The 26,818-nt window shown below is 38.8% G+C and overlaps 1 protein-coding gene across 4 annotated transcripts in view; it reads left to right on the forward strand.

Moving 5' to 3' along the window:
* Positions 1-16: 16 nt before the first annotated feature.
* The window catches only part of TTC37 (tetratricopeptide repeat domain 37), a 47,761-nt gene continuing 20,959 nt past the window's right edge, over positions 17-26,818 (forward strand). For 2 of the 4 annotated variants that reach the window (XM_048290922.1, XM_048290925.1), the window contains exons 1-26: positions 140-230; positions 468-578; positions 1,462-1,559; positions 2,070-2,213; positions 3,273-3,364; positions 4,007-4,082; positions 5,735-5,875; positions 8,437-8,535; positions 8,632-8,740; positions 10,449-10,589; positions 12,064-12,165; positions 14,993-15,126; positions 15,777-15,863; positions 15,952-16,055; positions 16,167-16,293; positions 17,455-17,634; positions 18,067-18,191; positions 18,664-18,917; positions 21,878-21,980; positions 22,709-22,885; positions 23,719-23,863; positions 24,024-24,102; positions 24,216-24,277; positions 24,399-24,455; positions 25,515-25,583; positions 26,487-26,561. In XM_048290922.1, coding sequence (XP_048146879.1) covers positions 1,470-1,559; positions 2,070-2,213; positions 3,273-3,364; positions 4,007-4,082; positions 5,735-5,875; positions 8,437-8,535; positions 8,632-8,740; positions 10,449-10,589; positions 12,064-12,165; positions 14,993-15,126; positions 15,777-15,863; positions 15,952-16,055; positions 16,167-16,293; positions 17,455-17,634; positions 18,067-18,191; positions 18,664-18,917; positions 21,878-21,980; positions 22,709-22,885; positions 23,719-23,863; positions 24,024-24,102; positions 24,216-24,277; positions 24,399-24,455; positions 25,515-25,583; positions 26,487-26,561 — 2,772 coding nt within the window. In that variant the 5' untranslated portion in view covers positions 140-230; positions 468-578; positions 1,462-1,469. Of the gene's footprint in view, positions 107-139; positions 231-467; positions 583-1,461; positions 1,560-2,069; positions 2,214-3,272; positions 3,365-4,006; positions 4,083-5,734; positions 5,876-8,436; positions 8,536-8,631; positions 8,741-10,448; positions 10,590-12,063; positions 12,166-14,992; positions 15,127-15,776; positions 15,864-15,951; positions 16,056-16,166; positions 16,294-17,454; positions 17,635-18,066; positions 18,192-18,663; positions 18,918-21,877; positions 21,981-22,708; positions 22,886-23,718; positions 23,864-24,023; positions 24,103-24,215; positions 24,278-24,398; positions 24,456-25,514; positions 25,584-26,486; positions 26,562-26,818 lie in introns of those variants that run through there. The other 2 variants (XM_048290923.1, XM_048290924.1) reach the window with 2 other exon arrangements.

Below are 26,818 nucleotides of genomic sequence, written 5' to 3' on the forward strand. Positions count from 1 at the left end.
CCACAGCGTAAGACTTGACCCGCCGCACGCTACCGCACATTGCGGCCTACAACTCCCACAGTGCCTCGGGCGGCGGTCTGCAGTTCCCAGCGTGCCCCGGGAGACGGTAACTATATCTTCCGCAGTGCCCCATGGAAAAATGAGGGTGGGTGTTGCGCGTCACTGCCCTGCAGCCGAGTGCGCATGTGCGCGGGCGGCGGCTGAGGTGGCGAGGCCGGCGGTGGCTGAAGGTGCGGCAGGAGCGAGTGCCGAGTGCCGAGGCGCCGTGGTCGCCTGGCTGGGTCCGCCGCGGCTTTTCCTGGGGGATTGCGAGCGTGCATTGCCTCCCCAGGCAGTCCGCGGCCCCGAACCCCATCCGCGGGCCCCGGACCCCGCCCGCGGGCCGGGCTGGATGGCCTCGCTCCAGGGGCTGGCGGCCTCCCCGGTGCTCGGGTTTGCGCCGAAGTGGTATTTTGTGGTCTCTGTAGGTGACAGTGGATCTCATGCTGGACAGTGCCCGCGGTGGGGTGCGTTTGTGATGGCCGAAGCGTCTGTTCCCTCGTAGGAAGCAAATTTATCTCCAGGAGCTGCTGAGCAATGCAAGTCCGACAGATTCCTTTATAGGTTCTGAGGAAATCTTTGAAATTCGGTCTCGTCTTGTGTCTTTTCATTGCTAAATTAGCACTGGGCTCTTAAACGTTACTTTATCTTTGCTTTTAAGCTTCTAGAAAGTTTTTTTTTGTTCTTTAGCTGTTTGCTTTTTTCATATTTTTGGGTGCTGGCAGCAGCACTGTTGTTTCTCAGCCTCATCCCTCTCGGCAGCTTTGACTCTGGTGTTTCTAAAGTTCGTTTTGGTGTACCACATACACCAAAACAGTGCATGATTGTGTTCAAAAGCGCAAATGCCTTTTTGGTGTGTCCTTAAATGCTTTTTCTTTTTTGATTCATGGCTGTGGTCAGAAGCAGAGTCTGCCGTAAGTGTGTGTGAAGGGAGGGGAGCAGGGTGGGCCACACCAGAGTGTAAGTGACAGATGGCCGTGGTGCTGCTGTAGAAAGCACACAAGAAAAACCCTGATTCTTAGCAGCCACTGGAACACATGTCTCGGCAATAGGGTTCTTAAACACGGTTTACTGCTTAGTTTCTTTTTAAAGAGGAGCTACTATGTGTAGGGTGTTTTCTCGTAAGTCTAACTACAGGCTCTGAAAACACCTCTCTTCCTACTTAAATTTATCTTAACCTGTAAGAAAAGTTTCATTCTTGGATAGCTCCTTTGTATGATTTAACTGTTTGGAATAATGACTTAATCCTGCATTGGAGCTAAATGTGAATAATTTTAACCATGTCATTTTTTTCATCAGTTTCTAGTGCTGTATGCATTTTGGCATATTGCACTACATTTCTCTGTTTAAAATAACCTCTGTGCAGTAAAAGTATATACATTTTGTGTCAGAATATACTGATGATATGTTCTTTGTATTTAGTAGCCACAATGTCAAATAAAGAAGTGAAGGCAGCCTTAAAAAGTGCTAGAGATGCCATAAGAAATAAAGAGTATAAGGAGGCATTAAAACATTGCAAGGTAATTAATTTTGTACTTGGAAGGTAAGTTTTGGGCTCTTTGCACATCTTGCTCTCATTTCCATACCCCTACAGCTGTATGATGGTGCAGAGTGAAGAGTACCTTGTTGATGTGATAGTTGAGATGGATTTTCAGATTTAACTTAATTGATTATTTGTATTAGTTTCCCACGTATAAACTTTCATTCCTCTTCCTTTTGAATTTGCTTACGTGTGGCAATAAGAGTATTAAGTCAAGAATGATAGAGATAAAAATCCATTTCTAATCCAAACTTCAGGAATGCTTTAATTGCTGAGCTGCAAATACAAGTTACTAGCTCAACACTTCAGGGATGAAGCATCCTCTGGCATACGAAGTTGAATTTACTAATCTCAGTCTCTTCCTAAAAATTACATAACTTCTAGTATTGCCGTATAAAATAGTCCACCAAACTGTAGTGATAAAGCTCAGTATGTGGATCTATAAGTTACATTTCTTTCATCAGTTTTACTTAAAATTGTGTGTTTTTAGGCAGTCTTGAAGCAAGAAAAGAATAACTACAATGCTTGGGTATTCATTGGCCTGGCAGCTGCTGAGTTAGAGCAGCCTGATCAGGCCAAAGGAGCATATAAGAAGGCTATTGAACTTGAACCAAACCAGTTACTGGCATGGCAGGTATGTGAATGTCCACTTTTTGTTTCCCTCAGAAGTATCACTATGGAGTTAAATATAGGAACAAAGCAGAATTAAGAGCTGTATCTTGTTTTCTTGAGGCCCTTAAGTTCCACAGAAACTTTGGAGTAGCTGAGGTTCATATTAGTTGTGTGTCCAATGTAAAACCATGGTGAACTTTATTTTCAGTGTATTTGAGTTTGTGCTTCTTGTGTTTGTATTTCTACATAGCTGTGAGACATGCAATGGAGAAGATGAATTCAAACAAACACAGTAAATTTGTCCATGTAAAAATTTCTGTGCTTGTAGCTCAAGAAACACTTGACAGTTCTTCTCTTAGGGAGAGAAAATGTTTTATCTAGTAATGTCTTTTTCCAGCTTTCAGCATCAAGCGAATTGTTAATGAATTTTGTCGATACTTGAAAGCAAAAGTATACGTTTAAAGTAGCTGTGTGCTGGGTGGTATGTGCATTACGCACACCTATTGTAGTATAGATTTACAACATACAGTTGTGTTATTTATTGGTTTATGAAGCATAAGGTTGCATATTAAGTCTGTTGCTGATAACAATAATCAATGTTTTTCTAAGGTAGTAAGGTTCTTACTATTTTCAGTATAAATGCTATTTTAAAGTATAAATGTGCAACATAACCTGAATTCAGTGTATATTGACATTTCCTCACTTTTGTAATCAGATTCTGGCTTTCTTGAAACAGTACTTGGGTGTTTATATATATTATTATATATTTTGCATACTATATATATTTTTTTCCATATGGCCTAGTGAACTTTTATATTGTCTTTTGTGCAGACAAGGTCATGTATTATATACAAGTTTCAAAGAGTTGTTGGTATTAGTTAAGAAAGTGAGGAAAGCTTTTCATTTAATATAAGTAGTGAGTGGGCTGTGCAGAATTCTGCAGTGATTACTGCATTAACACTTGACCCCCTTGAAGGCAATGGCATAATTTTTGTGGGCAGAACAGGTAGTGTTCTCGTAAAACATGACTGTTGGCATAAAATCTTATTTCCTTTTTTTTTTTTTGCTTTTTTCTGTTAAGGGATTAGCAAATTTATATGAGAAACCCAACCAAATAGATGTCAAAGGAGACTTAGCACATGTTTACCAAAAACTCTTGGAACTCTATGAAAGGTAAAGGATATCGAATACATAAATTCAGTCTTAAGATTTCTAGTTCAGTGAATACCATTGGTGATACACAGTATAGACTTGGATTTTTTAAAGCCTTCTCATATCAGTGGTTTAGCCCTTTTTACTGAGGTTTTCTCTTCTTAGGTAAGGTTTCTTTTTCCTGTCCCTTCTGGTAGAACAAAAACTCCTTTAGTTTAATTGTACTTGAGGCTAGTAGTTTAGGGAATTCCACGTCATTCTATTTATATGTCTAAACTCACTACCTTGAAGCATTTATTTCTGATAGTTCACTGCCTGCATTAATGAGAAGGCTTATTTTTCACTGCTTTAAGATCACAGAATATGTGTCATGCAATTCATAGAGGCACAGTTCTAAACAAATCTCACTCAGCTGTCACTGTAGCTGACTAGTGTTTGGTTGTTCCCTTATGTTGAAAATTGATCAGGAAGTCCCTAAAAGTAATTTTTTTTTTTTATTCAGAGCAGCAATGAGTAAAACTTCTAGGGCTATTTGTAGATTTATTCTAAATATTAGTTTGGCAACTGAACCTACTGAAAATTATTTGTCAGAATTTGAATAACATTATATTATTATATGAAAAACTTACCTTGTGTTGGGGGGATTTTCTTTCTCCTTTCTAGTGGTGACAAGCAGAAATGGTGTGATGTATGTAACAAGCTTGTGGAGCTATATTATCAAGAAAAGAAATATTTAGAGGTAGGTCAAGCACTTTCTTTCTTCTAACAGTAATTTTCCATTTGATCTGGCTACTTTTTTTCAAGGAATCCCTACTTTTATGGGCCACAGACCACTTAAGATCTTGTGGACCCCAACAAGGAAGAACTGATTTTAACTGTTTTTTTTTTTCTTTTCTACTGGGTAAGACTTGGATGCAATCCATTAAACTAACAGAACTGGCAAGGACTATTAGTATTGAGGCTGAAAGGGCAGAATATAATTCTTCTGTTGTATTTCTAGGAGTCAAAAATGATCCCAGATGTACATTTACATGCCGTATGTGTGAGTCAGGTGTCCTTCACCTGGCTTGGCCAGTACTAGGTGTCTCATGAGCCCTTCACTGGTGGGGTGATCCCTTCCTAGGCTGTTCCTGATGCTTCATTCTAGAGGCTAAAGTGGGATATGTACACAACCTGAACTCTGTTGCCTGTGTCTTATGTACTGCATTCCCAGCTCAATGGTAAGGACACGAAAAGTCTCTTCAGAGCATCACAAGCTTTGCAGAAATCATCATGACTCTGGTCAGTACCACTAGGTGGAGTTGTTAAATGCTTGTGTGGTTCAATAGTAATGTTTCCTGCAATCTCTATCATAATATTACAGAATGCGTATTTTGGAGGTATGCTGTTCACTTTTCCTTTGCTCTTTGAAAAAGCTGTTTTCTTATAGGGCGGTGCATGGTCATACTCCATGTCATCTTCCCACCTTTTCTCCAGCAATGGAAAATGAAAAATTTTACGTAGCACAGAGCATGGGGCTGAAGACTATTAGTTAGCTCCAAAGCCTCATTGTATACCATCTTCTTAAACTAAATTTAATGCTAATAGTTTAGCATATGAAGCAGACTTACTCTCTATGGAACAAGAAACTGAAGTTAGACTTCCGGGTCATATTTTTTCTTTTCAGTTCGGTTGACTTTTCCACACTGGAATTTCAGCATGGACTGCTGCTTTTGTTCTCTTTTTGTTCGTAGTGCTGTAGATTTTTAGGTCTACTTTTACTGTCGATTTCCTCCAGGAACCAGAGTCAAAATTCATATACTCTTGATGTTCTCTACCTTACTTACTGTACCTTGGAAGGTGGAGAGGTCCCACACAGTGCTTTGGGACTTTATTTAATCAGAAAGCAGATAAATCTGGATTACTTTAAATATTACTCTGTTGTCTACCCTGGTGTGATAGAGTTTGATACCAAAGGGTTAATCCAAGAATAAGGAGTTCTACTGTGTCTGCACTTTTGGCAAAGAAACATGGTGTGCAGGATCTGCTTTCTAAGTAAGGACAGAACAAAGATAACAAGAAGACATCTGCTTAGGAATATAGCCACAGCCTAATAAGAGTATAAAAAGACTGAACCAGGGGAGGGTTTTATGGTAATAAACAGTTATAATATGTATGTCGTGACTGTATGTAAGCAACGCACTTGCAGAGGATCAGAATGCACGCTAGGTGGAGTAGTCCCTCATGCAACCCTTACCCAGTAAAAAATGCCGACTTCTTAATGCTGCATTGGTATAAAGGAGTTTTATTTACCCAGTTTTTGGTGAATTTTGGTGACAAGTTGACTGGACTTGTATCGGACCTCTAGCTCTTTAAAGAGTAACAGCACTGGTCATTTGTTGCTGTTGACAGGTGGCTGAAACTTGGCAGAAACTAATACAGATGAAACAGGAGGAAGGTGCAGAAAAGGCAGAGCTTCATCAGCTTTGGAAGAAGATGATCCAGTTACTGAAGGACAGTACAAGGAACCAGGATAATAAGACTGGGCAGTTGGTAATGTTTCTCACTCCTTGTTCAGCTAGGTACATACATAGGTACAGTGCAGCTAGTAATTGAAGCCTGTTTGTCTGAGTGACTGTCTCAATGTTCAGAGGTACTAGGCCTCTCAGGGAAACGCTGGGCAATTTTATCTTCTGACATAAAGAGCAGCTGTGCAGCAGTCTGAGATGAGTCTTAGCTGTAATGAGTCACCTAAATTCTTCACCAATTTTTCCAGCATGGTTTGTCCCACAGGGTGTAGTCCTTCCGTAACAGACTTCTCCAGCATGGGTCCTTTTCTTGCTCTCACATATTCTCACTCCTCTCTCTGCCTGTAATTGCTGTTGCACCGATTTCTTCTCCTTCTTAAATCTGTTATGCCAGAGGCACTACCACCATTGCCGCTGCTCTCGACCTCAGCCAACAGTGTGTCTGTCTTGAAGCCAGCTGGGATTGACTCTGTGGGACATGGGGGAAGTTTCTAGCAGCTTCTCATAGAAGCCACCTCACTTAGCCTCCTGTGGGGTATGCCCAGCCCCCGCCCTGGAGGGACATCTGCTGAGATAAGGAGAGTGCCTAAACCTCCCAGCAGAACTCCCCTGGAAAGGGAGCTACTCTTCAGTTACGACGAGAAGACGACAAACCCAGAATCCTCTGGGAGACCCTATGCAGATCCTTTGTAACCCATTGGCCCTTACTCTCTGACGCCCACCCCCAGTATCCCTATAAAGCTAGACCCCTGCTCCTGCAAGGGCAGAGAGAGCCTGTCCCTGGCCTCCCCTTTGCCAGACTAATAAAGCTGTCTCGTGCGGAACAGCTACACGGGCCTCTCGTCTCTCTCCCTGGTCTGGCCTGGAGGCTGCCCTGCAGAGCTGAGCTGAAATCACAAGCTGATAATCACTAAAGAGCTGACAGCTTCTGCACGGGCCCTCCTGGCTAGCAGCTGAGGGAAGACACTGGGCCCTGGGAAGACGATCTCTTTTGGGACCATCTCTCTGGACCGGTCACAGCTTCCTTGGTCAGAGCTACTGACCCCACACCAGCTGCCATAGCCTCCTGCTAGCAAAACCTTGCCACACAAAAGCAGTACAGACATTCTTCAAAACAGCAAATTTCCCTTTGCTGTCATCCAGGTTAAAAGAGGTGGCTTTGTGAGGTTTTTCCATTTCGTTGTACCTATTCTTTATCCTAGATAGAAATGTTTTGGTTCAAATTTTCTTTTCTTCTCGAGATGTTAAGCTCTCACTTCTTAGGAAAGTGTCAAAGCTGATTGAAACAAACAGAATGATCATGAATTATACTCATCCTGTGTTCTCTGTGGACAAAGTTAATTTTGTTTTATCTGATTGATCTGTTCTTGCAAGCTGAACCTCACCTTCAACATGGAAGGTGGAAATTTCTCATCTCCAGTCTGCTTGTAGCAGTGTTTCAGAAAGGAGAAAATACAAATTGAAGTAATTTCAGATGGCAAAAAATTTGATCTGGATCTCTGCTTTTGAGAAGGCAAAGACCTTAACTTACAAGCTGTTATAGAAAAGAGGTACTGCAGGCAGCACTGCTTTCTTTTTTGGAAAGAAAAAATAACTTGAAAATAGAGAAAAAAAGGGCATAAACATCAGGAATAGGTTTCACATGCAAACGTAGAGTTTACTGTGGTCTTGAGTAAAGCACCTGAACCAGGAAGGATGTGGGCCTGAAGGCAACACACTTCAGTATTTCTCTTGTGACAAGCTGTGTACAACTTTTTGTTTAGCATGCTTGTTTGTAAGCCTGCACTCTGGTGTCTTTGTTCTCCAATATATAAAGAGTCAAGAAAAAAAAGATTAGATTTCTAGACTAGAGCAGAGAGAAGGGCTGACAGCTAAATCCTGTAGGATAGTAACCTAATTTACTTCTTTGAACTGGGATTAGGTTTGAGGAAGAATGTATGTTCTTACAAATTTTACCTTCTTTTTACCATCTTATGTTACATGGTAGCATATTATTGCTTCATTTTGTACTAGAAAATTTACATGCTTTAGAGGCTGAGTGCTGCTTCATGATAAGGAACTTGCTTCATGACTTTCTCTGTTCATAGCACTAGTGTAAACTTAATGACTAGGACCAAGGTAATAACATGTAACTATCCACTTTAATATGGGAGGGCTGGAAAGCATGTCCTCTTTGGATTTGCCTGGTTTGAAGAAGAGTGAGGAGTGACCTCTACTGTCTGCAGCTTCCTGAGGAGGGGAAGTGGAGAGGGAGGCACTAAGCTATTCTTTCTGGCATCTAGTGATAGAATTTGTGGGAATGGTTCACAGGACTTGACACGTGTCAGCATTTCTTTACCAAAAGAGTGGTCAGACATTGAAGTGGCCTTCCTAGAAAGTCAGTTGATGCCTGAAATCTATCAGTGTTCAAGAGGCATTTGGTCAATGCTCTTAATAACATGCTTTAGCTTTTGGTCAGATCTGAACTGCTGAGGTGTGTGGACTAGGTAATTGTTGTATGTTCCTTCCAACTGAAATATTCTATTGTATGAAGGTAACATTTCCCTAATTTTCTTTTTTCTCACTCCTAATTTTTTCTTATTTCAGCTTTTGACCGCATTTGAACATGCGCTGAACTCTGCTGACGTGGTTCCTGGTGAAGACCACCAAAATCTTTACAAAGACTTCATACAGTGCTTGTCAAAAGTAAGGTTATGTTAAGGTGTCTTAGTAAGAAAATAGATATATTATTTCATGTCTGAGAATTCACACAACTAACTGTTTACTTTTTTTCCTTTCAAGTTTCCTCATGAAGTAGCTAGGTTGGAAAAGGCCTGTCATGATATGATGGCTTTGTACCCTACCATGAGTTATCCTTTGGAAGTACTTTGCTTGCACTTTATTCATTCAGGTGAGTAGGATGGATTTGGGCATTTCTGGGGCTTAAATTTTATCTTTTGTAGTTGGTTTTGTGACAATCTGTTTACAAGTTTTTACCCTTCACAACCCAGTACAAATACACTCTTTACTTCTATGTTATCTTTCTGGAAATAAAGTGTTTGGTCTGATCCTAGCCCTGTAACTGAATAGTGACTCTAACTGCTCTCCACTCTTAACTCCTGTGAGTCAAGTCCAACTCTTTGAAGTCTCAAAGAAAGAATCCCTTACTTGAAAGCAGCCTCTCCAGATAAATGGAGATTAGCTTCTTGACCTTTTAAGAAGAAATGGAAGAGTGTTAGCGAGTGCTCTAAGTCTGAGGATGGACTACACTTAGGTTATTCTTCACACAGATTCTCTTTCTGCACAAAAAAGAACCCAGATAAACATTTGTGAAACTTTGTTAGAAAGTGTGCCTTGTGAGTAGGGAATAAACAGATCTTTTTAGCTGCCTGTTCTGAGTAGAAAAAACCAAAAGGTGTGTGTTCAGAAGTGCAGGGATCTGAAAACTATGCATTACTATTTTGAGTCATTTATGAAACAACATTGCAATAGTGTTGGACATATTCGCATCATTTTCAAAGGTAATTATTGGATTTTGGCTTTTCATTTTATTGTTTAAGGCATCAGAAGTTGATTTATTTATTTTTAAGGCAAGGAAACAACATCAGAAAAAAAACCTCCAGAAATAATTTTCAACTTAAGAGAAAAAGGCCTTTTCCTGTTTTGGAGAAATGGAATAATGTAGCAAAATAAAGCAAGTGAGAATTTTTCACTTTGATTTGAAAGTATGAAGACAAATGAGGCCCAGACTCTAAATTTGTAAAGCATTTGAAAATGCTTTACATTTTGAAGAAACAGGCAGAAACTAATTTTCAAAGGAAAAGGTTGGCACAGTTCTTGTGTACCAGTGCTCTGACAACATCTCGCCATCCTACAAGCTTTTGGAGTGGGAAGGATGCTGCTTATGCTTTAGTAAGGCTGTTTGTTTACATCTGAGTCATACGTTTTAATCCTTCATGTCCTGCACTTCACATAAGTTTGTTAACTCAGATGCATTGTTAAGTCACCTTTACCAAATGCAGATCAAAGCAACTGTTACGCCATATGATTCAATAATTTCTTTAAGAAAATAATAGTTTGAAGGTTTTTGCAACAAGTCACAAAGTTCCTGTAAGCATTGCCAAGTCTACAGTTGCAGCTAAACACAAGTGTCAAAAGTTAGTGGCATCAGTTTAAGCTGAAATATTAAATTATATGGTTTCACAGCAAGGTAGTTTCAGCAAGCTCATCACATCAAATTGGTAGGTACACAACATCTGTTCTGGAGGGAAATTATTTTGATTTATTTGTGGCAGATTTTGACATGTGGGCATTCAGCTGGACTTACATGAAAAGCATGTGAAAGAATATTTATTAATAAAGGAAGTATACCTGTAGTAATTTAGCAAAAGTGGTTATTCAGGTTTCAGCATGTCCATTTATTTTGTTTCACAGTGCTGAGTATTTAGATTACTTCTTGGGTTTTGTTTTTTTTATATGATAGAGGATGATAGGTAAGTAGTGCCTTTGGAAAATCTTGTACTCAAAGGATAATGATCATTTACACAGATAAAGTGAGATGTTGCAATTGCTTTTTTTAATCTAAAACTCTGTAAAATGTGTCTTTTTTCTGAAACCAGGTACTTTGTCGGAAAAGGCCCTGCACTGTTTCTCTAGGCTTTTGGAGATGGATGCGAGCAGTGGTCCAGGCATCATTGGTTTTGGTATAAAATGCCTCAAAGAAAAGAAATACAAGGAGGCTGTGAAGAGTCTTACTGAAGGTAAATGTGTAATATGAGGTGTAAGTAGTCTGTAAGTCCAACACCAGCTTTAGTTCATGTTGAATAGTTAGGGAATCTTATACTTGCATAGTAGTTTGCCAATTCTAAGACCAGCTAGAATTTAAAAGAATGCTGAACACTTTGACTGTGTTGAAATATTTTAAGTACAGCTTTAAGTATAACATCTCTGAAGCCTTTCATTTGTACTAGAGTCAGCTCTGTAGTGTTTTAAGGTAAACTATTTTTAATCCTGCTGTTATTGGGGAAATAACTGTAGGAAACACTATATGGAGCAATAGCCATAAATGAAGGAATGTGGAATTTATGAAGTAAAATGTAATGCAACTTCTCTAGTAGAAGTTGCATTACTGCATTTCTCTGAACAAAGATGACTTTTCTCTGAAGTTATTTAATTTTAAAATTTCTTTAACACTTACACTAGGTAAAGACTTACATTGAGTATCTAGAGAAAAATATTGTAAGAATTTCTTCCTTGTTTTGTTGTTGTTTTACAGTAACGATATTTGCTGAGGAGTTGGCTTACTCATCTGTAAATTAACTTGCTTGTATTGAAATGGTAAAACTCTTTGCAAAGTACTCATCAGTATACTAGTGGGAAAGCAGGACTGCCCACTCTAACTGTGCTGCTGTGGCAGCTTACAGTGAAAATTGGGTAAATAACTGGGATATAAGCGTTCATGAGTCAGTCAGACTATGCTGTGATACCCTGCATCCATTCTCCTAGGTTTAGAATAAAATTGTTTCTGAAATGGAATTTCAGAATATTCTACAGTAGTTTACAGTGGAACAACAACTTGCCTAAAATATGAAATAAAAGTTTCATGTGCCTGAGAGCTCATGAAGAAGAAAAAGTGTTCCTTGGAAAACAAATTCTTCTGGCTTAAATGGCCATTGTATGTTTTGACAAAACATACATCCTGGTTTTGACCAAAGATAATACTTTATCTTAGATAATATTAAGTTGCTTTTCTATTTTTATTTTAACACGTAGACTTTGCTCACTGCAGAGAGAATGCGAAGACAAGGGTCTTGGTATAATGTGTAAATATATAGGTTTGGGAATAGTGTCTTTTGCAATGAGATACGTGTTTGCATTTTAGACATTGAGACTTCCAGGCATTACTTAGTAGTTACATATCAGAAGGCAGAAATTCAGTTTTATTGGTGAGTCTTTAATTAGGGCGGGTTCATCAGAAAGTTTCAGTGTATGTAATGTTATATGCAAAATTAAGCCTAACTGAAACTTACATGCTTTCTAGTTTTTGCCTTGTTGCGTGGAGACCTCTATGTCTAAAACAGTCTAAAATAAGGCTCAGAAAAAATTAACTGGAACTCTTACTGTCTGATTGATAATATGTTTTTGATGGCATTATATGGAAATACAGTATCTACCAGCTGCAGTGTCTGCAAGCCTAAGCAACTTTTTAAAGTGTCTTTTTTAAACTCTTACTAGGTTTGCAGAAGACTAACCAGTGTCCAGCAGCATGGCATTATTTAGCAGAGGCACAGATGAAGATTCACGAACACAGGAATGCTGTCCTGTCCTGCAATCAAGGTAACTGCCTGCTAATTGGAAGAGCAACTGCAGAGGTACACCGCTTTATGTAGTCCAGCCAATGTGGCCTTTGTGTGGTAGGTCTGAGTTAGCAGTAGTCACAGTCCCTTGCTTTTTGCAGTCTCAAGCTTGTGCTACCTCTCTTTATGATAGCTGAAAAGCACCTTATGCTGCTTAGTCTCAGGAACAGAGAAAATACTTGGCTAAGTGGATCCAGAAAGCTGTCTGATGGTTAATATTTAGAAGGTTTACATGTTCTGATGTGCTGCTTCTGCTGGTGGTTCACCAATCCTGGCAAGCAACAGATTGCCTGAAACCACAAGGGTAGGTGTCACAAATATTTAGTCTGGTAGATATCATGTTTCAACCTGTAAGACAAATTTTTAATCAAGTTAATGTAAAATGCAGAGGTTATGTGTAGTACAGCCGCATCTGAAGAAAACTCACTAAGTGTAAAACTTGATCTGTGCTAGCTGGCAGTGAGGGCAATTATTGTGATCTAGTGATGCATATCTCAACTGAACAGAACCACTCTCTGGTCGTTAAAAGTGAAGGGGAAGCTAAAGTGGACTTTTTTTGTGGCAGGGACAAGTTCAGTGAAAATTTTCTCAAGAAAGACTTGAAGACGTAAAAGTATACAGACCTGGCTAAACAGTCATGGGAAATCAAGGGAAAAGTACTTGCTGGCAAGAGAAGTTCAAAATACCTATAAATTTGGGTGGAGGAAAAATGAAAACTGAACAAAGTAGGTAAAAAAGAAATTTATTGCAGAAAGAATGAAAATGGGGTAATTCTTTTCCTATCTGTGTTCAGTGTGGAAGAGCTCAGGGTAACTTTGTACCATGACCCTTCTTTTCAGTAGATTGATCTAATGACTTGTCTGTGATGAGTGTTAATAGCAGTGTCTGTAAAACAAGACAAGGAAACATAGCATTAAGGAACTATGAGATACCAACTTAGGAATTCACTGAGGAAGATAAAGATAAAAATGCTGAAGTTTTAAGGGGTTACATAATTGCGTGCTGAACCTGTCTTGCCACCTGAAGGCTTGGAAGTAGATAGCATGGCTCTAAGTTTTAAAAAAGGTTCTAGGAAAGTTCAGGGAAACCACTGACAGGTCTGGTATATTTAGTGGTCGAATTGGTTAAAACTGAAACAACAGAGCTAAAGAATTTGTGTAGAAAGATATTTTGGGGGTAGACAGCATGGCCTTTTAAAAGTTGCATATTTAGAACTCCTTCAAGGAACTTAGGAGCACTTGGATAAGGGAGATTTCCAGGTGGTAATCTGTAAAATCCCTTACATACTGTTAAGGAAACTGCTTCTTAACCCAAGGCTATTTAAAGTTGTAACATTGAGTGTTGAGTTTTTTTAAGTAAGTTAAAAAGTAGAGCAGGGTATAGTAATTACATCTGTTTTCAGGCTGGAAGGAGGTGTCCCATGCATTTTCCCTAATACCTGTGCTGTTTATGAATGCTGAGTAATAAGGTTACAATTTGCTGCTATGCAAAGCAGACTGCAAAACTTCGAGGTGATTACCAGAGTGCATAACTAAGTGTTAAAGCTGTAGAATTTTACGTATTATTTTCAATGCAGAATGATAGTTGTGGGAAGAAGTGTTCTTACAAAGCTGTCCTACACTCTCGTTGAAGTAGAGTGCAGAAAGTCCCTGATCTGTATGAAAAAATAGGACTTTCCTCTGCTCTGCTTTACAGGCATGTCAAATATTAGCAATTTCAGAAAAGGGCATGGTTAGTGAAACATACCATCCACAAATAGTAGCTTTAAGAACTTCAGCAGCATAATAAAATCTGTGTGTAGTTTTGGTACCTATGCACCCCATCTCAAAAAGAAAATAAGAGTAGAAGTTAATAGACTAGAAATAAGGTTGATCAACTGTATAAAAAAAATGCAGCATGTGAGAACAAGTAAATAGCCTGACAAGTCCTTTTCCAGCCTGGGGAAGAGATAATTTTAACTCTGTGAAGATACAAATGGTGTGGAATACAAATGAAGATCAAGTGTTTTGTTTTCCTATGTGGGGTCTGGCTAGTGCCAAATACAGCTAAAATGGCAAGCTCAGAGCAAACAAAACAAGTTTTGTTTTTCAATGCAAAGGGTAAGTTAAGGTGTTGTTCCTTGCTAAAAGATGCTTTTGATGCAGAAATTTTTCTTAAGTCCAAAGCATATGTGGAAAGTTGGAGAGAATTTTGGGGAAACATTGCTTTTTACTTGTCCTGTGTAAGTGGCTGTATCAAATCAGACAAAAGTTTGTCCAACATTAAAATAAAGAAATAAAATTAATTGAGTTATGCAGGAAGTTCTTCCCTTTGGAGAATGGTGATACTCAACAGAGAGGCCTTCAATCTCTAGGACTGAAGATCCCAGAGATTATTCTCTGTATTGGAAAAGTAATCAGAACTGCGTTAAAAGGTACAAAGTACAGGCACGAAGGTAAATCCCTGGTTGCAGTAATATTCTTTTATTTGAACACTGAAGTGCAAAACAACTTGTTTGTTGAATGGAGTTCTAAAGAAACAATGACCTGTGGAAAAAATGGTGACACTCTGTTTGTAAGGCCAGCAGGTAGAAAGCAATCAGTATCCATCCATCTCAGCATCTGAGACGACCTCCTAGAATTGACTTAATTTTTAAACTTGAATGAGTAGGAATTTTACAGGACAATTTCTTATATATGGGTGAGAGCAGTCTGAATGGTGTTCTATTAGACAGAAAAGGAAAGATTTTAGAAATATTTGGAAGAGTGCTGCTCTCTGTACTTCTTCTTTTCTCATTTAACTTGGTGAAAGGTTCTTCTTGTCAACAGCTCTTGAGGCTCTTGGAACTCCTGAGGGTCCTAATCTTCGGTGGAAGAACCTTGCCCTTCAGTTGAAAGCAGAGACTTTGATTAAAATAGCTGATGCTGATGCTGCAGAAGAAGCCATTAAAGCACTTGAGCAGGTATTTTTATTGGCAAAAAGGTCTGGGGTTTTTAAAATATTAAAAAGTGCTCTTATCTTTCTGTACTTAAGCTGAGTATTTCTACTCTGGCCTCCTTTCAGCTTTGTGGTTTAGACCATTCCTACTAGCTGTTGTGTTATTCAAACATTTCTTCCATCCCTGCTTTTTCAGGCTTTGCTGCAGCTCTTTTTAATTTGCAATTCTAATTTTAGAAGCTGTCACTTTTGACTTTGTCCGATCTTGCTCACTGTTGCTGGGTTCTTGCTAGTTCTATGCTGTTACTCATCTTAATTTTGATTCATGTTATAATTCTGCCTCCCATGTCCTTCACCCACTTGTCATTAGTCATGAAGAACGTACTACCTTAAGGTTGAATGGTTAAGCTTTAGGGGAAGTTGCTTCCCCTTGTTTTTGTCACACAGTTTCATTCTTTTTTGTTGTTCTTCATACTTCTGTACCTTTGTCCTTGCTCTTTACAGTCTTACGCTTAATCCTCATCAAAATTATTTTGAGTCTTCTCAGGGGTAATAGAGAAAACATTTAAATGCTTTCTTGTCTATATCTTCATGCAGTCTGTCTGGTTTTGATGCCTTTGACTTCTTAATGTGGGGACAGAATAAGTTAATTGTGTTTATTACATGGTTTTCTAGACCGTAGATGCAAGCAGTGACCCAGTGGTTTCAGCTCTCAGGGGCCAGGCTTATCTAAACAAAGGTTTAATGGATCAGGCTTCAAAGGTTAGTGCTTTTTGTCATTCCTGTAAGCTAAGCACAATTCTTGTTTTCATTGAGGAAGTAACTAGGGAAAAATGACATTGTTTTGCAGATTTCACAAGAGCTTCTGTTGTCCCACCCTGATCTAGCTGAAGCCCATGCTTTAGAGGGTTTCATCCATTATTCCCAAAAGAACTATGAACAGGCAGAAAAAAGGTAGACTTTTTTTTTCTTTCCTCTAACAGGGAAGTGTGGTGGGAGAGTAGAATATAGTATTTTGCAGCTTTGGAGAATTTGTCTGACCTGACCTGTGTTCATTTTGTTCAGTTTTCTAAGTGCTATTGAAAAAAAGGCTGGAACTGCAGAGTATCATCAGTACCTGGGACTCACATACTGGTTCATGAGTGATGAGACAAAAAAAGACAAAGGAAAAGCACTCACTCAGTTTTTGAAGGTAAAGACTACTTTAACTGTTGATGTGGAATTAGTGTTTTCTTGCATCAGAAGCCAAATACGGAAAATACACTGGCTGGAATGAGAGATTTGAATATTCTCCTTGTTACAATGTGTGAGCCTCCAGAGCCTGTAAGCTAGGTTCTGCTGTGCAAAAAGGCATTGCAGGGAACTGTGCGGTTGCCTGGAATCTCCCTGCTTTTGTTTTCAGTTAATTCTGGAGGCCTTTGAATTAGCAAAACTTAATGATGATCCTCTCCATCTTCTGTCCTTGGGGGTTGGAAAGTGGAGGCCTCTAGATAGATATGCAGCATATGCCTTTGAAGACCTTTTGAAATGAGGAGGACAGAATTCAAATTAGAAAAACATGAAGAAGGAAAAAAGTTGAGAATGGTGTTGGGGTTTCACTGTCTGTCCAAGGATGTGAGTTGGTAAAGCCCCATAATTTATATTTAGTGACTGTGGCTTTTTTTCTGAACATAGATCATAACATGAATCAAAAAGATTTAATTTGACATCTGTATTAGTAACTTGGAAGTATACGAAATAAAACTCCAGGCATTGTAAACTCACCATGTAACTTTATGTTAGGTTTTGGCAACTCAAATCATTGCCTACTGTCTGCACTTCAGTAACAGCATAGTATAGTGGCAAATGTAGTTGAAGGGAACAGTTCTTTTGGTTCTAAACCATTTTATGTGATCTTTATTATTATCGACAAAGCTGTTTCCTGCTGCTTGGAGGCTGTGGGTTTCTTAACTTTAAGCAAATCTGCCAAGTGCATCTAAGAAGGAACTGAAACTTTAGAAAAGGCTGGAGTTAATTGTGGTGTAATATGGTAAGACTATGAACATAATGACTGAAACAGAGTAGAACGTGAAAATTATGAGATGTCATAAAGATTTGCTTTCTCCTATCACAACTATTTTAGTGCTTTTTATACAAAATGCTTTGTGTCATGAGATTTGTAGCAGATTTTCCAGCTATTTAAAGCTCAGGTAATCTGTGCAATTTTAAAATAAAGTTTGACAACTCAGATATATCACAGAAGAGGCTTAAAAAATATGATAAGCAGAGACTGAACAAGCAGTTATCACTGGACCTGTCTGTAAGTATAATCCTTCAAAATGCTGTCTGATGTTGTGTTTGTATTTCCTTATAGGCGGCAAAATTTGACAGCTACTTGGGAAGTGCCTTTTGTTACCTAGGTAACTACTACAGAGACATTGCTGGAGACAAAAGTAGAGCTCGTGGTTGCTATAAAAAGGCTTTTGAACTGGATGAGACGGATGAAGAATCTGGAACAGCAGCTGTAAACTTAAGCATGGAACTTGGAGACATGGTATTGTACATTCAGAATGTCAGATTACTGCTGGTTTGTTCTATTAATCCTCCTCTTTGAGGAATCACTTCAGGTTTCCTCTGTATTTAAGATCTGAAAACAAATGTTTTGTCATTGCTTAGCAGCTTTTATAGTTGTACCTGCTTCAATTTTATGTTCCAATTCCAAATTAAATTTGGAGAGAAGGGTGAGAGAAGATTAATGAGAAGAGTAGGAGAACCAAGCATAACACTGGAGTCATCACGTGTGATATAGATGAAGGATTTTTTCAGCAGGAAACATAAAGAGAAAGTTAGGGGGTTTTCCTTATTTAGCTTTTGTTACTTCTTTTTTTCATTCTCCACCTTGCTACTTTGAGGAAGGCATAGAAAGTCATAAGAATATTTTTTAAAAGTTTCTTGTTTACTAACTTGGCATTTGGTACTTTGTTAGGACACTGCTCTGTCAATCCTGAATGAAGTAACTGGAAAAGCAAGACCTGGTACAGCAAAATGGGCCTGGCTTCATCGTGGACTTTATTACCTGAGAACTGGTCAGCCGTCACAAGCAGTGGCTGAGTAAGAGAACTGGTGGTTGGTTTAAATCCTTTTCTACAAATCCCAATGAACTGGTCTTTGCTCATAGCAAGTTTTCAAAATAAGTTAGCTGATTATAGCTTGTACTAAACAATGGGAAATGGGTCTGAGCAAGCTGCGTCTCTCTTCAGTTCTAGAATTCACAGAATGTATTCTTGTTAACATAGCAGTGTTTTGTACTAACAAGCCTGGTGACAGGCACAGACAAGCCTGCTGTAGCGCTGAATAGCCAGGGTAAGGTACAATGCCTAAAACTGTATAATGCCCTTGGAAGATGAAAAAACTACTATGCTGTCTTTAAAAGTTCTATGTAATTGTATGTTTGTGTTCTGAAGAGTATATAATGCAGAATTAGTGTCCTGAGCATATACAGTGAAAGGAAATAATTTATGTTAATAATTTATGTTAAATTGTATCATACTTCATTTAAATAAATGTATATCTTTATCTTCAGTTTGCAGGCAGCTCTCAGGGCTGATCCAAAGGATTCTAACTGCTGGGAGTCTCTAGGGGAGGCTTACTTGAACAGAGGTAGCTACTCAACAGCTCTGAAATCCTTCAGGAAAGCAAGTGAGCTGAACCCAGGACTTGTGTACAGCATTTACAGAGCTGCAGCGCTTGAGCAGATTCTAGGCAAATATGAAAATGCTATAGCTACCTATCAACAAATTTTAAAGAAGACAGAAAACTATGTGCCTGCACTGAAAGGTAACATGTCTGAAAGTGTTCACTTTTCCTCTCTTTACATGCTGTAGTGTTTCAGACTTGTATTGGGGTTTTCTTGCATGGAAGGATAGAATTTATTCTAGGTATGTAGGGCCATGTGGTCCCTTGCATGAAAGCTAGTTTGTAGTAGCACAAGTATCTGAAAACTCTTCAATCATGATGAATGTGAGTGATTATTTCTCTTTCAAGTAAGTATGAAAGGTAATTAATCCTGTGTGGCTACCAAGCTGAATGAGTAGAAGAATTGAAGATATATAGAGGAAGCCAGCTAACGGTGCTGTAGTTTCACCTAAGCAGTAAGACACTGGCTCAGCAGGCAATGGAGTCAGACTGCCATTTCAAAGACATGGGCTTATACTGATTTTCTTCTGCTCCTGACCATGTGTTCCTCACTTCTCGTGTTAGTCTGGTGATTCAGACCCCTCTGAGCTTCTCAAAGTAATGAAAAATAGCAGTAAATCCTGAGAGTTCTCACAAGTGTTACAGGTGGCAAGAGTAGAGACCTTCAGGATACAGGTAGGAGCAGAGAGAAGTGGGGCAGTTGGAACTTCTTCCTGGTGCTGGAACTGTGATTCTGAAGTTACATAATGCAGGGAGTATTTAAAATTTTGATAAAAAATGAATAATTGCTCTGTTTGCATTCTCCCTGCCACTTAGTCTTCATCATTCTCACCGCGTATACCCATCTGAAACAGGTGCTGTTTGCTACTTGATATTGGTTTGAATTTTTAATTATTTTTTTCATTGTATGTAAAGCCTTTTGATTTTTGGATGAATCTAGACTGATTCTGCTAAGACTTAATTCAGAAATGGTGGGTTATTATTGCAAAAGTGGGTTTTTTGTCTGAAAAAGTTACAGTGTGGTTGACACCTCTGCCTCCTCTGTGAAACTCCATTTGAATGTTTTCCAGACTAAAGTGACATGGCAAAAGCTCCATAGTGGAGTTGGAGAGTATTGTATTCAGGCAATTTTACTGGTTGTTGAGCAAGAAGGCAATAGCTGACTGCAGTTTGCAAAGGTGCTGTATAGATGTGTGCACACACGTATGGCTTTCTCAGTGTCTGTAGGTAACAGTTGACAGTGTTACTAGGAGTAAAATGCTTTCAAAGTACTTAAGTCCACAGTACCAAGATTGCCCCCCATAGCTGCCGTTATACTTACTCTTTTCTTACATCTCCCAAGTCTTCTTTTGTCGTTGCTCACATACAAATCTCTAGTTTGTTAGCTCTAAATCCTTTTGCGTCTCCAAACAGCCTTCAGTTTCTTAGAGACTTTTTATGATGTTTGGTCCGATTCTTTAATTTTTGTGGACGTTCTTAAAACTCTGTGAAGTTCTTTGGCTGTCCCATCAGTGTTCTTTTTCTACTGTTCTGATCTATTTAAACAGTATCTGTGTTGAGTTATTGGAAGCATAGTCTCCAGTAGTTGAGAGAATAACTGGTGTTACTTCAGTGCATCTTTTCAATGTGTTTTGGTTTTGTGCTACTAAATGTTTATTCTGCCTGTGTTCTAGCATATCTTTTAATGAGTAATTTTGGGGAATAAAATCAATTGTGTTTTTTGATTAAGAGCATCTTGAAATCTGATAAGCTCATGATCTTGGGATTTCTGGGGGGGCCAAGATAAAGATTCCTGCAAAACACTATTTTGGTATAGGTGCAGAATTACAATAGCATGAGGAGGATAGCTTCAGAACTGTCAAAATAATACTGAAAATGAATGGTACTCATATCCAGTGCCTTACTGCCAGACAGAATCACTGCTGGTGCCAGCAAATATACAAACCAAGCAGTTGTTATTTCCAAAATGTTAGCAATTGTGGCATATGATGCAGTTCTTTTTTAATAGTGGGAATTATTTCCAGTTGTGGTGGGTTGACCTTGTCTTGACATCATAAGCTGCTCACCAAGCTGCTCTGTCACTTCCCTTCTCAGTAGGATGTGAACAGAAGACAAAATAAGATTGAAGAAACTCATGGGTCAAGATAAATGCAGTTTAATAAAGCAAAAGAAAAGGCCCCATACAGAAGCAAAGGAAAACAAAATTTAATCTCTACTTCCTATCAGCAGGTGACATCCAGCCACTTCTCATGAAGTAGGACTTCAGTCTGCCTAGTGATTGCTCCAGAAAACAAATGTCATAACAAGTGCCCCCCCACCTCTTCCACATTCCTCTCAGCTTTTATGGCTGAACAGATGTGATATGGTATGGAATACCCCTTTGGTCAGTTTAGGTCAGCTGTCTTGGCGGTGTCTCTTCTCAGGATTTTGATACCTCCCCCAGCCTACAGCTGAAGCAGGGAATGTTGGAAAGACTGACTTGATGCTGCTCCAAGCACTGTTCATCAGCAGCCAAAACACTGGTGTGTTATCAGCACCTTTCCAGCTATCAGTACATAGCACAGCACTATGAGGGTTGCTGTGGGGAAAGTTAACTCCACCTCAGCCAGACCCAATACACCACTGGAAGTAAATTCTTATATAAATAGGATTAAATAATGTTGGCTTCAAGTTTTCTTCATTGAATACTTTCCCTTTTGCCTACTCTTGACATTCTTTGTTCTTTTTGGTTTTCAGGATTGATTTTTGACACATGTAAACTGGAAGTTGAAGTATTTGTCAAAGACTTAATGCAGATTTCTCGGGGGGCTTTACTTAATATTTGAAGACAAGCCCAAGCTTAAATGCTGTATTTTTTATAATTAATTAGGTTTATTTTTAATAGCCGAATAATTCTACAGTTCACACTTGACGAGATAGATTAAAAGCAAAGGCTCTGTTGTGAGCATTGTGGATCTTTTGATTTTGTTACAACATATGCAGGGTATCAACTTCTGCATAAGGCAGAATGTTGACCAGGCTTCCAGCCTCCTTCCCCACTGGACTTTAAGCATATTACAAAAGCATTTCTTTTCATAGGAGGTATTTTCTCTTACTTTCAGGACTTGGTGAGTGTTACCTCATGCTGGCAAGATCAGCCCTTGATAACTATTTGGATAGGAAGGCTGTGGATTACATAGAGCAGGCCCTTGCATATTTTACAAGGTTGGTACTAAATATTCACCTGTTTAATTTCTGATGGGACTGTGGGTTGACAGGCAGAAAAATAAGATTCAAGCGTTGGAGAATTTTCAGTTAAACCGAATCAAATGGACTAGGGCTTCCATTCTAGAAATAAGAATGTGTTTATTAAAATGGTTTCAATAACAGATTCTATACATAGGCTGCTTAAATCAATTGCAATTACAGAGTTTTGGTTTTTTTCTTTTCAAAGATACAGAGTCATTTCATTATAACAAAAGTGTGAAATGACACAGAGTTCTCTTGTGTAGTCCTTGTGATATATGGGTTTGAGAGGAGGGTATTCCTACCATAAATAACAGATAAGAGGAAAATAAAATATTCCTTCCTTCTGTCTTTTTGTTTTGCATTTCGTACAAAATGTCCTAAATCAAACCTTTCAATAACTGCTGTTAGAGGAGAAAGTCCATTAAGTTTCTGCAGATGAGTCGTGTTGTAATATGACAGTACAAGAGTGCATGTAGTCAGCTGACATGTTGGGGTATTTTTTGGTTGGTTGGTTTTTGTTGTTCTTTCTTTTTTAATTTTTGATCTTTTAGACCTATAGGTTGAATAGGAAGAAACTGGATTAAATCAAACAGCTCACAGATTAATTGCATGTGAGGTGGTGACACTCTTCAAAAGTGGCACTTCCAGAAAAGGATGTTGAAGTGTCTGAACGAGTGTTGTGTGTGTTTTCTTTGTAATTGTAGGGCAGTAAAGCACCGTCCTGATGTATCTTGCCTCTGGAAACTGTTGGGAGATACCTGTACTAGTGTGCATGTTATTTCGCCAACCAAAGTGAATGTTCAAGTACTAGGATCCCTTCTGGGTAAAAATGCAACCAAACAGATGCTGAAGAAAAACGATCTTCTCGTACTGGGGGGAAGGTATTATTTTTTTTATTATCAAGAGCTTCTCTGCAGTTTAAGACTCTGTAGGGTCTCAAGTATTTTAGACTATTTAATTTGTAGAAAATAAAAGACATGCTGATCTGTTGATACCTGCATATTGGGTAGATAGAGTCTCATGCTTCTTCCAGGTTACACTACTCATTTCAGGGTATGTTTCCTGTATTGCCACAGTGCTGTCAGCGCCTGCTCTTCTCCCTTCTGTCTCCAGGCACATGACTTCATTCTCCCTGCTATTCCACAAATCACACCTGTTTAAATGCAGTGGTTGCAGTATTTGCTAACTAATTCTCCCAGGACAACTGGAGTCTTTCAGCTTTCTGTGTGTACCTCTTTCTTGTAAAAATGTCATCAATTCACTCTGCTGTGACTCCCTTTGAGCTTTTTTCAGCTGGATCTGTAAGGCAGGAAATGCAACTGCTTGGTGAATCTCAACCATGATCCGTAAAGTCAGATACTTCCTAGGGGAAGTCTGAACTGTAAAAATGACTCATGTTTGTTTTAAGTAAAAGCATGCATAATGTAGCTGGCAGAGCTTTGATTTAATGCACACCTACGTAACCACACCTGTGGCTTCATAAGTGGTGGGCACTACAGATTGCTTTTAGCCCGGAATGATTCTGATTCAGATGCAGTAAGTGTCTGAATGAAGATGTGTTATTTTTTTTGCTTTCAGTTTTTGTCTGGTTTTGTTTGTATTTATGCATGTTTACGTGGTTTAGGTTTTTCATCGCTCTTTTGAACGCTTTTTCAGCTTTCTGCTCTTTGTGTAGAGACTTGGAATAGTGATTCTGTGATTCATGTTTCTGTAGGTGTTATGGCAGAGCTTTAAAACTGATGCCTTTGCCTAGCATATGGTGTGATCTTGGAATAAATTATTATCGACAAGCGGAGTACCTCACAGCAGTGGGCACTGACATGAATGAGATCAGTGAACTGCTAGAGAAGTCTTTGCAGGTATTGTCTGTATTTCCTGGTGTATTCTTTAAATTTATGTTCATGCTTCTTTGCATACTCGCTCTTACACAATAAAACCTACATCACTGAGTAAGTAAGCATGTAAAGTCTTAATTTTTGCTCTCCTAATCATAATAACCCACATTTGATTTTCTTCCAGTGTCTCAAAAAAGCTGTGAGACTTGACAGCAAAAATCATCTTTATTGGAATGCACTTGGTGTAGTTGCTTCTTGTAGTGGTAAGTCTTCAGTGACAGCCCTAGATGTCTAATATCCTAAATTAGGAGGCAGCCTGGGTAATGTTTTGAAAGTCAGTTACATCTAACTCTCTTTTTTTTCTTTCTCCTTCCAGCTATTGGGAATTATGCTCTTGCTCAACATTCGTTCATCAAATCTGTTCAAGCTGAGCAAATTGTAAGTGCTGGAGGCAGCTGCCATCTGTTTCAAGTGGGCATTTAAGACTTTTCTCCTGATGCACTGTTATTTCTGAAGAGTGTAGTAATATATTGGTTTTAACTTTATTTGTTCTATTTAGAATATTGTTGCCTGGACCAACTTGGGGGTTTTGTATCTGGCAACTGGAAACATTGAGGTAATTTATTTCCCATCCTCAAGTGTAATTTTCCTTTCAGTTTTTTTTTAAGGGTGTATATGGGGATGGGAAGGTCCCTTTCAAATGTCCCTTTCTAATTCAAGAAATGTATATCCTTTGAAAGAAATTAGATTGGCACTTGAGGAATGCAGATAAATTAAAAATTTGTTCTGGCGGGGCTAAGGTTAATTGAACTGTGAATTGTGAACTCCTGCTGAATTTGCAAAGTTGCTTTCCAGGTACCTAGCTGGAATGAAAACTTACTGGAAGGACAGAGAAATGGTTAGTCAAATCAGGGCATGCCAGGTTTTGCCAAGAACTTTTAGTTGTACGTCACAGACTGAACTTCCAGTGTTTGAGTTCATCTCAATCAGCAGATGTATGATTTACTGTAACACTCTAGTCTTCAGGGTTTCTATGGAGAAAAATTAGAGTACATTTTAAGTGAAGCCTGGAGCTCTCATGCAGCTGAAGTACATCCTGTCCTATTTGCTGGCTGGATTTACAGGAATTTTGTTTGATTGGAAATGTGATGGTCAGAATTATTTTTAAGACAAATAACTTGATAGTACAGGCTGCTTACTGCTTAGACTAGTAATGCTAAGACTTTGTTCACCTTGTGCCAAATTGAGGGAGGAACTCTTAAGCATATGTAGGCCACAGGGAGCTGACTTGTGGGTGATCATCAGTTTCATCCTTTTGAAAATATGTTTGTATTATAAAAGCAAATTTTGAAAACTGGATCCTCCAAGAGTCAGATTTTTAAATTGTTCCAAGGGTTGGTTCTGAACTCTTTAGCTGGGAAGGAAGTGTCTTTAGAAGGGAGGGAAACTTTGATATTGTGAAGTCTTCTGGGTTTTTTACATTTTCTTTAAACTGGTTTATTTCTCCGGGTGATGCGTTGTTCTGTGTGGTACAGAAGATGTTTTTAGTAGTGACCTAATTCGGTCCATTAAATCTCTTCCAATATGAGTGCATGTTAATGTACCTGTGTGTGCTCAGACGTGCTCTGTTACTGTGCCAGGCAGTTCAACAGCAGTGTTATCTTTGGTTCTACAGCAAGCTCATGAAGCCTTCAAGGTAGCCCAGTCTCTGGAGCCGTCTTACTTGTTGTGTTGGATTGGACAGGTAGGACGAAAAATCATAAAACTGCACACAAAAAACAGTTGTTGAAGAGCAGACTTAAACTTCATCCTAATAACTGGCAACTTATTCATGCTCCTAAAAATTGTTTAAATAAAGGGAACTTCTACTTCCTTTGTTTCCATATGGTAATACAATGGAAGCTACTATGTTCATCAGACACACTCGTATGATGTTTTTGTGGCTGATACTGTGAGTTCTCTAACAAACTATTAACAATCACTGTGCTCTGAGGCTTTTTATAGACAACTGTCAACAAATTGTCTTTATTATGTCTTTATTATGTGATAGTTATTTCAGCTTCAGCTATACCACTACTTCATTATATGGCACTGCCTAACTCTCTTCTCAATTGCCCTTTCTAATGCCACTGTTAGACCCAGTAAGTTTCTAATGTATGTTCTCATTTTCTGGGAAGTCCCTTTCTCCCCTGCCACTGAGAGCTGATGTGCTCCTTCAAATATCTAGGCCATCTGTGAATAGCTGAGACACTTTTATGATCATTATAGGTGAATTTCATAATCCCACACTGCTCACCTGCTAATGTTACCTAATTGAAAACTGGACTCTAGGAAAGAACTAGCACCATCACATGTTGAAATGCAGCTCCTGTCAGATGTTGTTATAAATTGTCCTAACACACACAAGTCTTTGTCCTGAAGAATGCAGAGTAGCAGCCAAAGACTTTAAATTACTGATACAGTGGAAACTACTTGTGTTCCTTTTGTGTTAATTTTATTTTTAAAACCAATCTTGCTTGGAGAATATGAGAAGAAAGTGTCTTCATATTCAGTGCTTAAGATATGCCTAACATAATATGTGTCAAGGTTTTTGTCAATGTCACGATTTTTGAAGTACATGACCACAGCAGCTCTTGCTTCTCTCTAGGCACTTATTGCAGACACCGTAGGCAGCTATGATACTATGGATCTCTTCAGGCACACGACTGAACTCAATATGCATGTAAGTGTAACAGGTGTATTTTATCTGAAGTTTTTGTATATCCAGTCTCTCTACTTATTTAAAAATAGGCATGTCTTGAATAGTGAAACTGCTACAATTATGTTTCAGGTGAGATTGTCTGACTTCCATATTGTTGTTTCTGACTTAAGCTGGTATTGTATAGTAGGCAGTTATTTTATATAATGCTTTAGTCCCAAGGGTTCAAGAAATCAGCTCCGTAAGTCATGAAGAAACATTCTCCGTGTTCCACAGAGTTG

Source organism: Corvus hawaiiensis, chromosome Z, assembly GCF_020740725.1.
Source record: "Corvus hawaiiensis isolate bCorHaw1 chromosome Z, bCorHaw1.pri.cur, whole genome shotgun sequence".
NCBI lineage: Eukaryota > Metazoa > Chordata > Aves > Passeriformes > Corvidae > Corvus > Corvus hawaiiensis.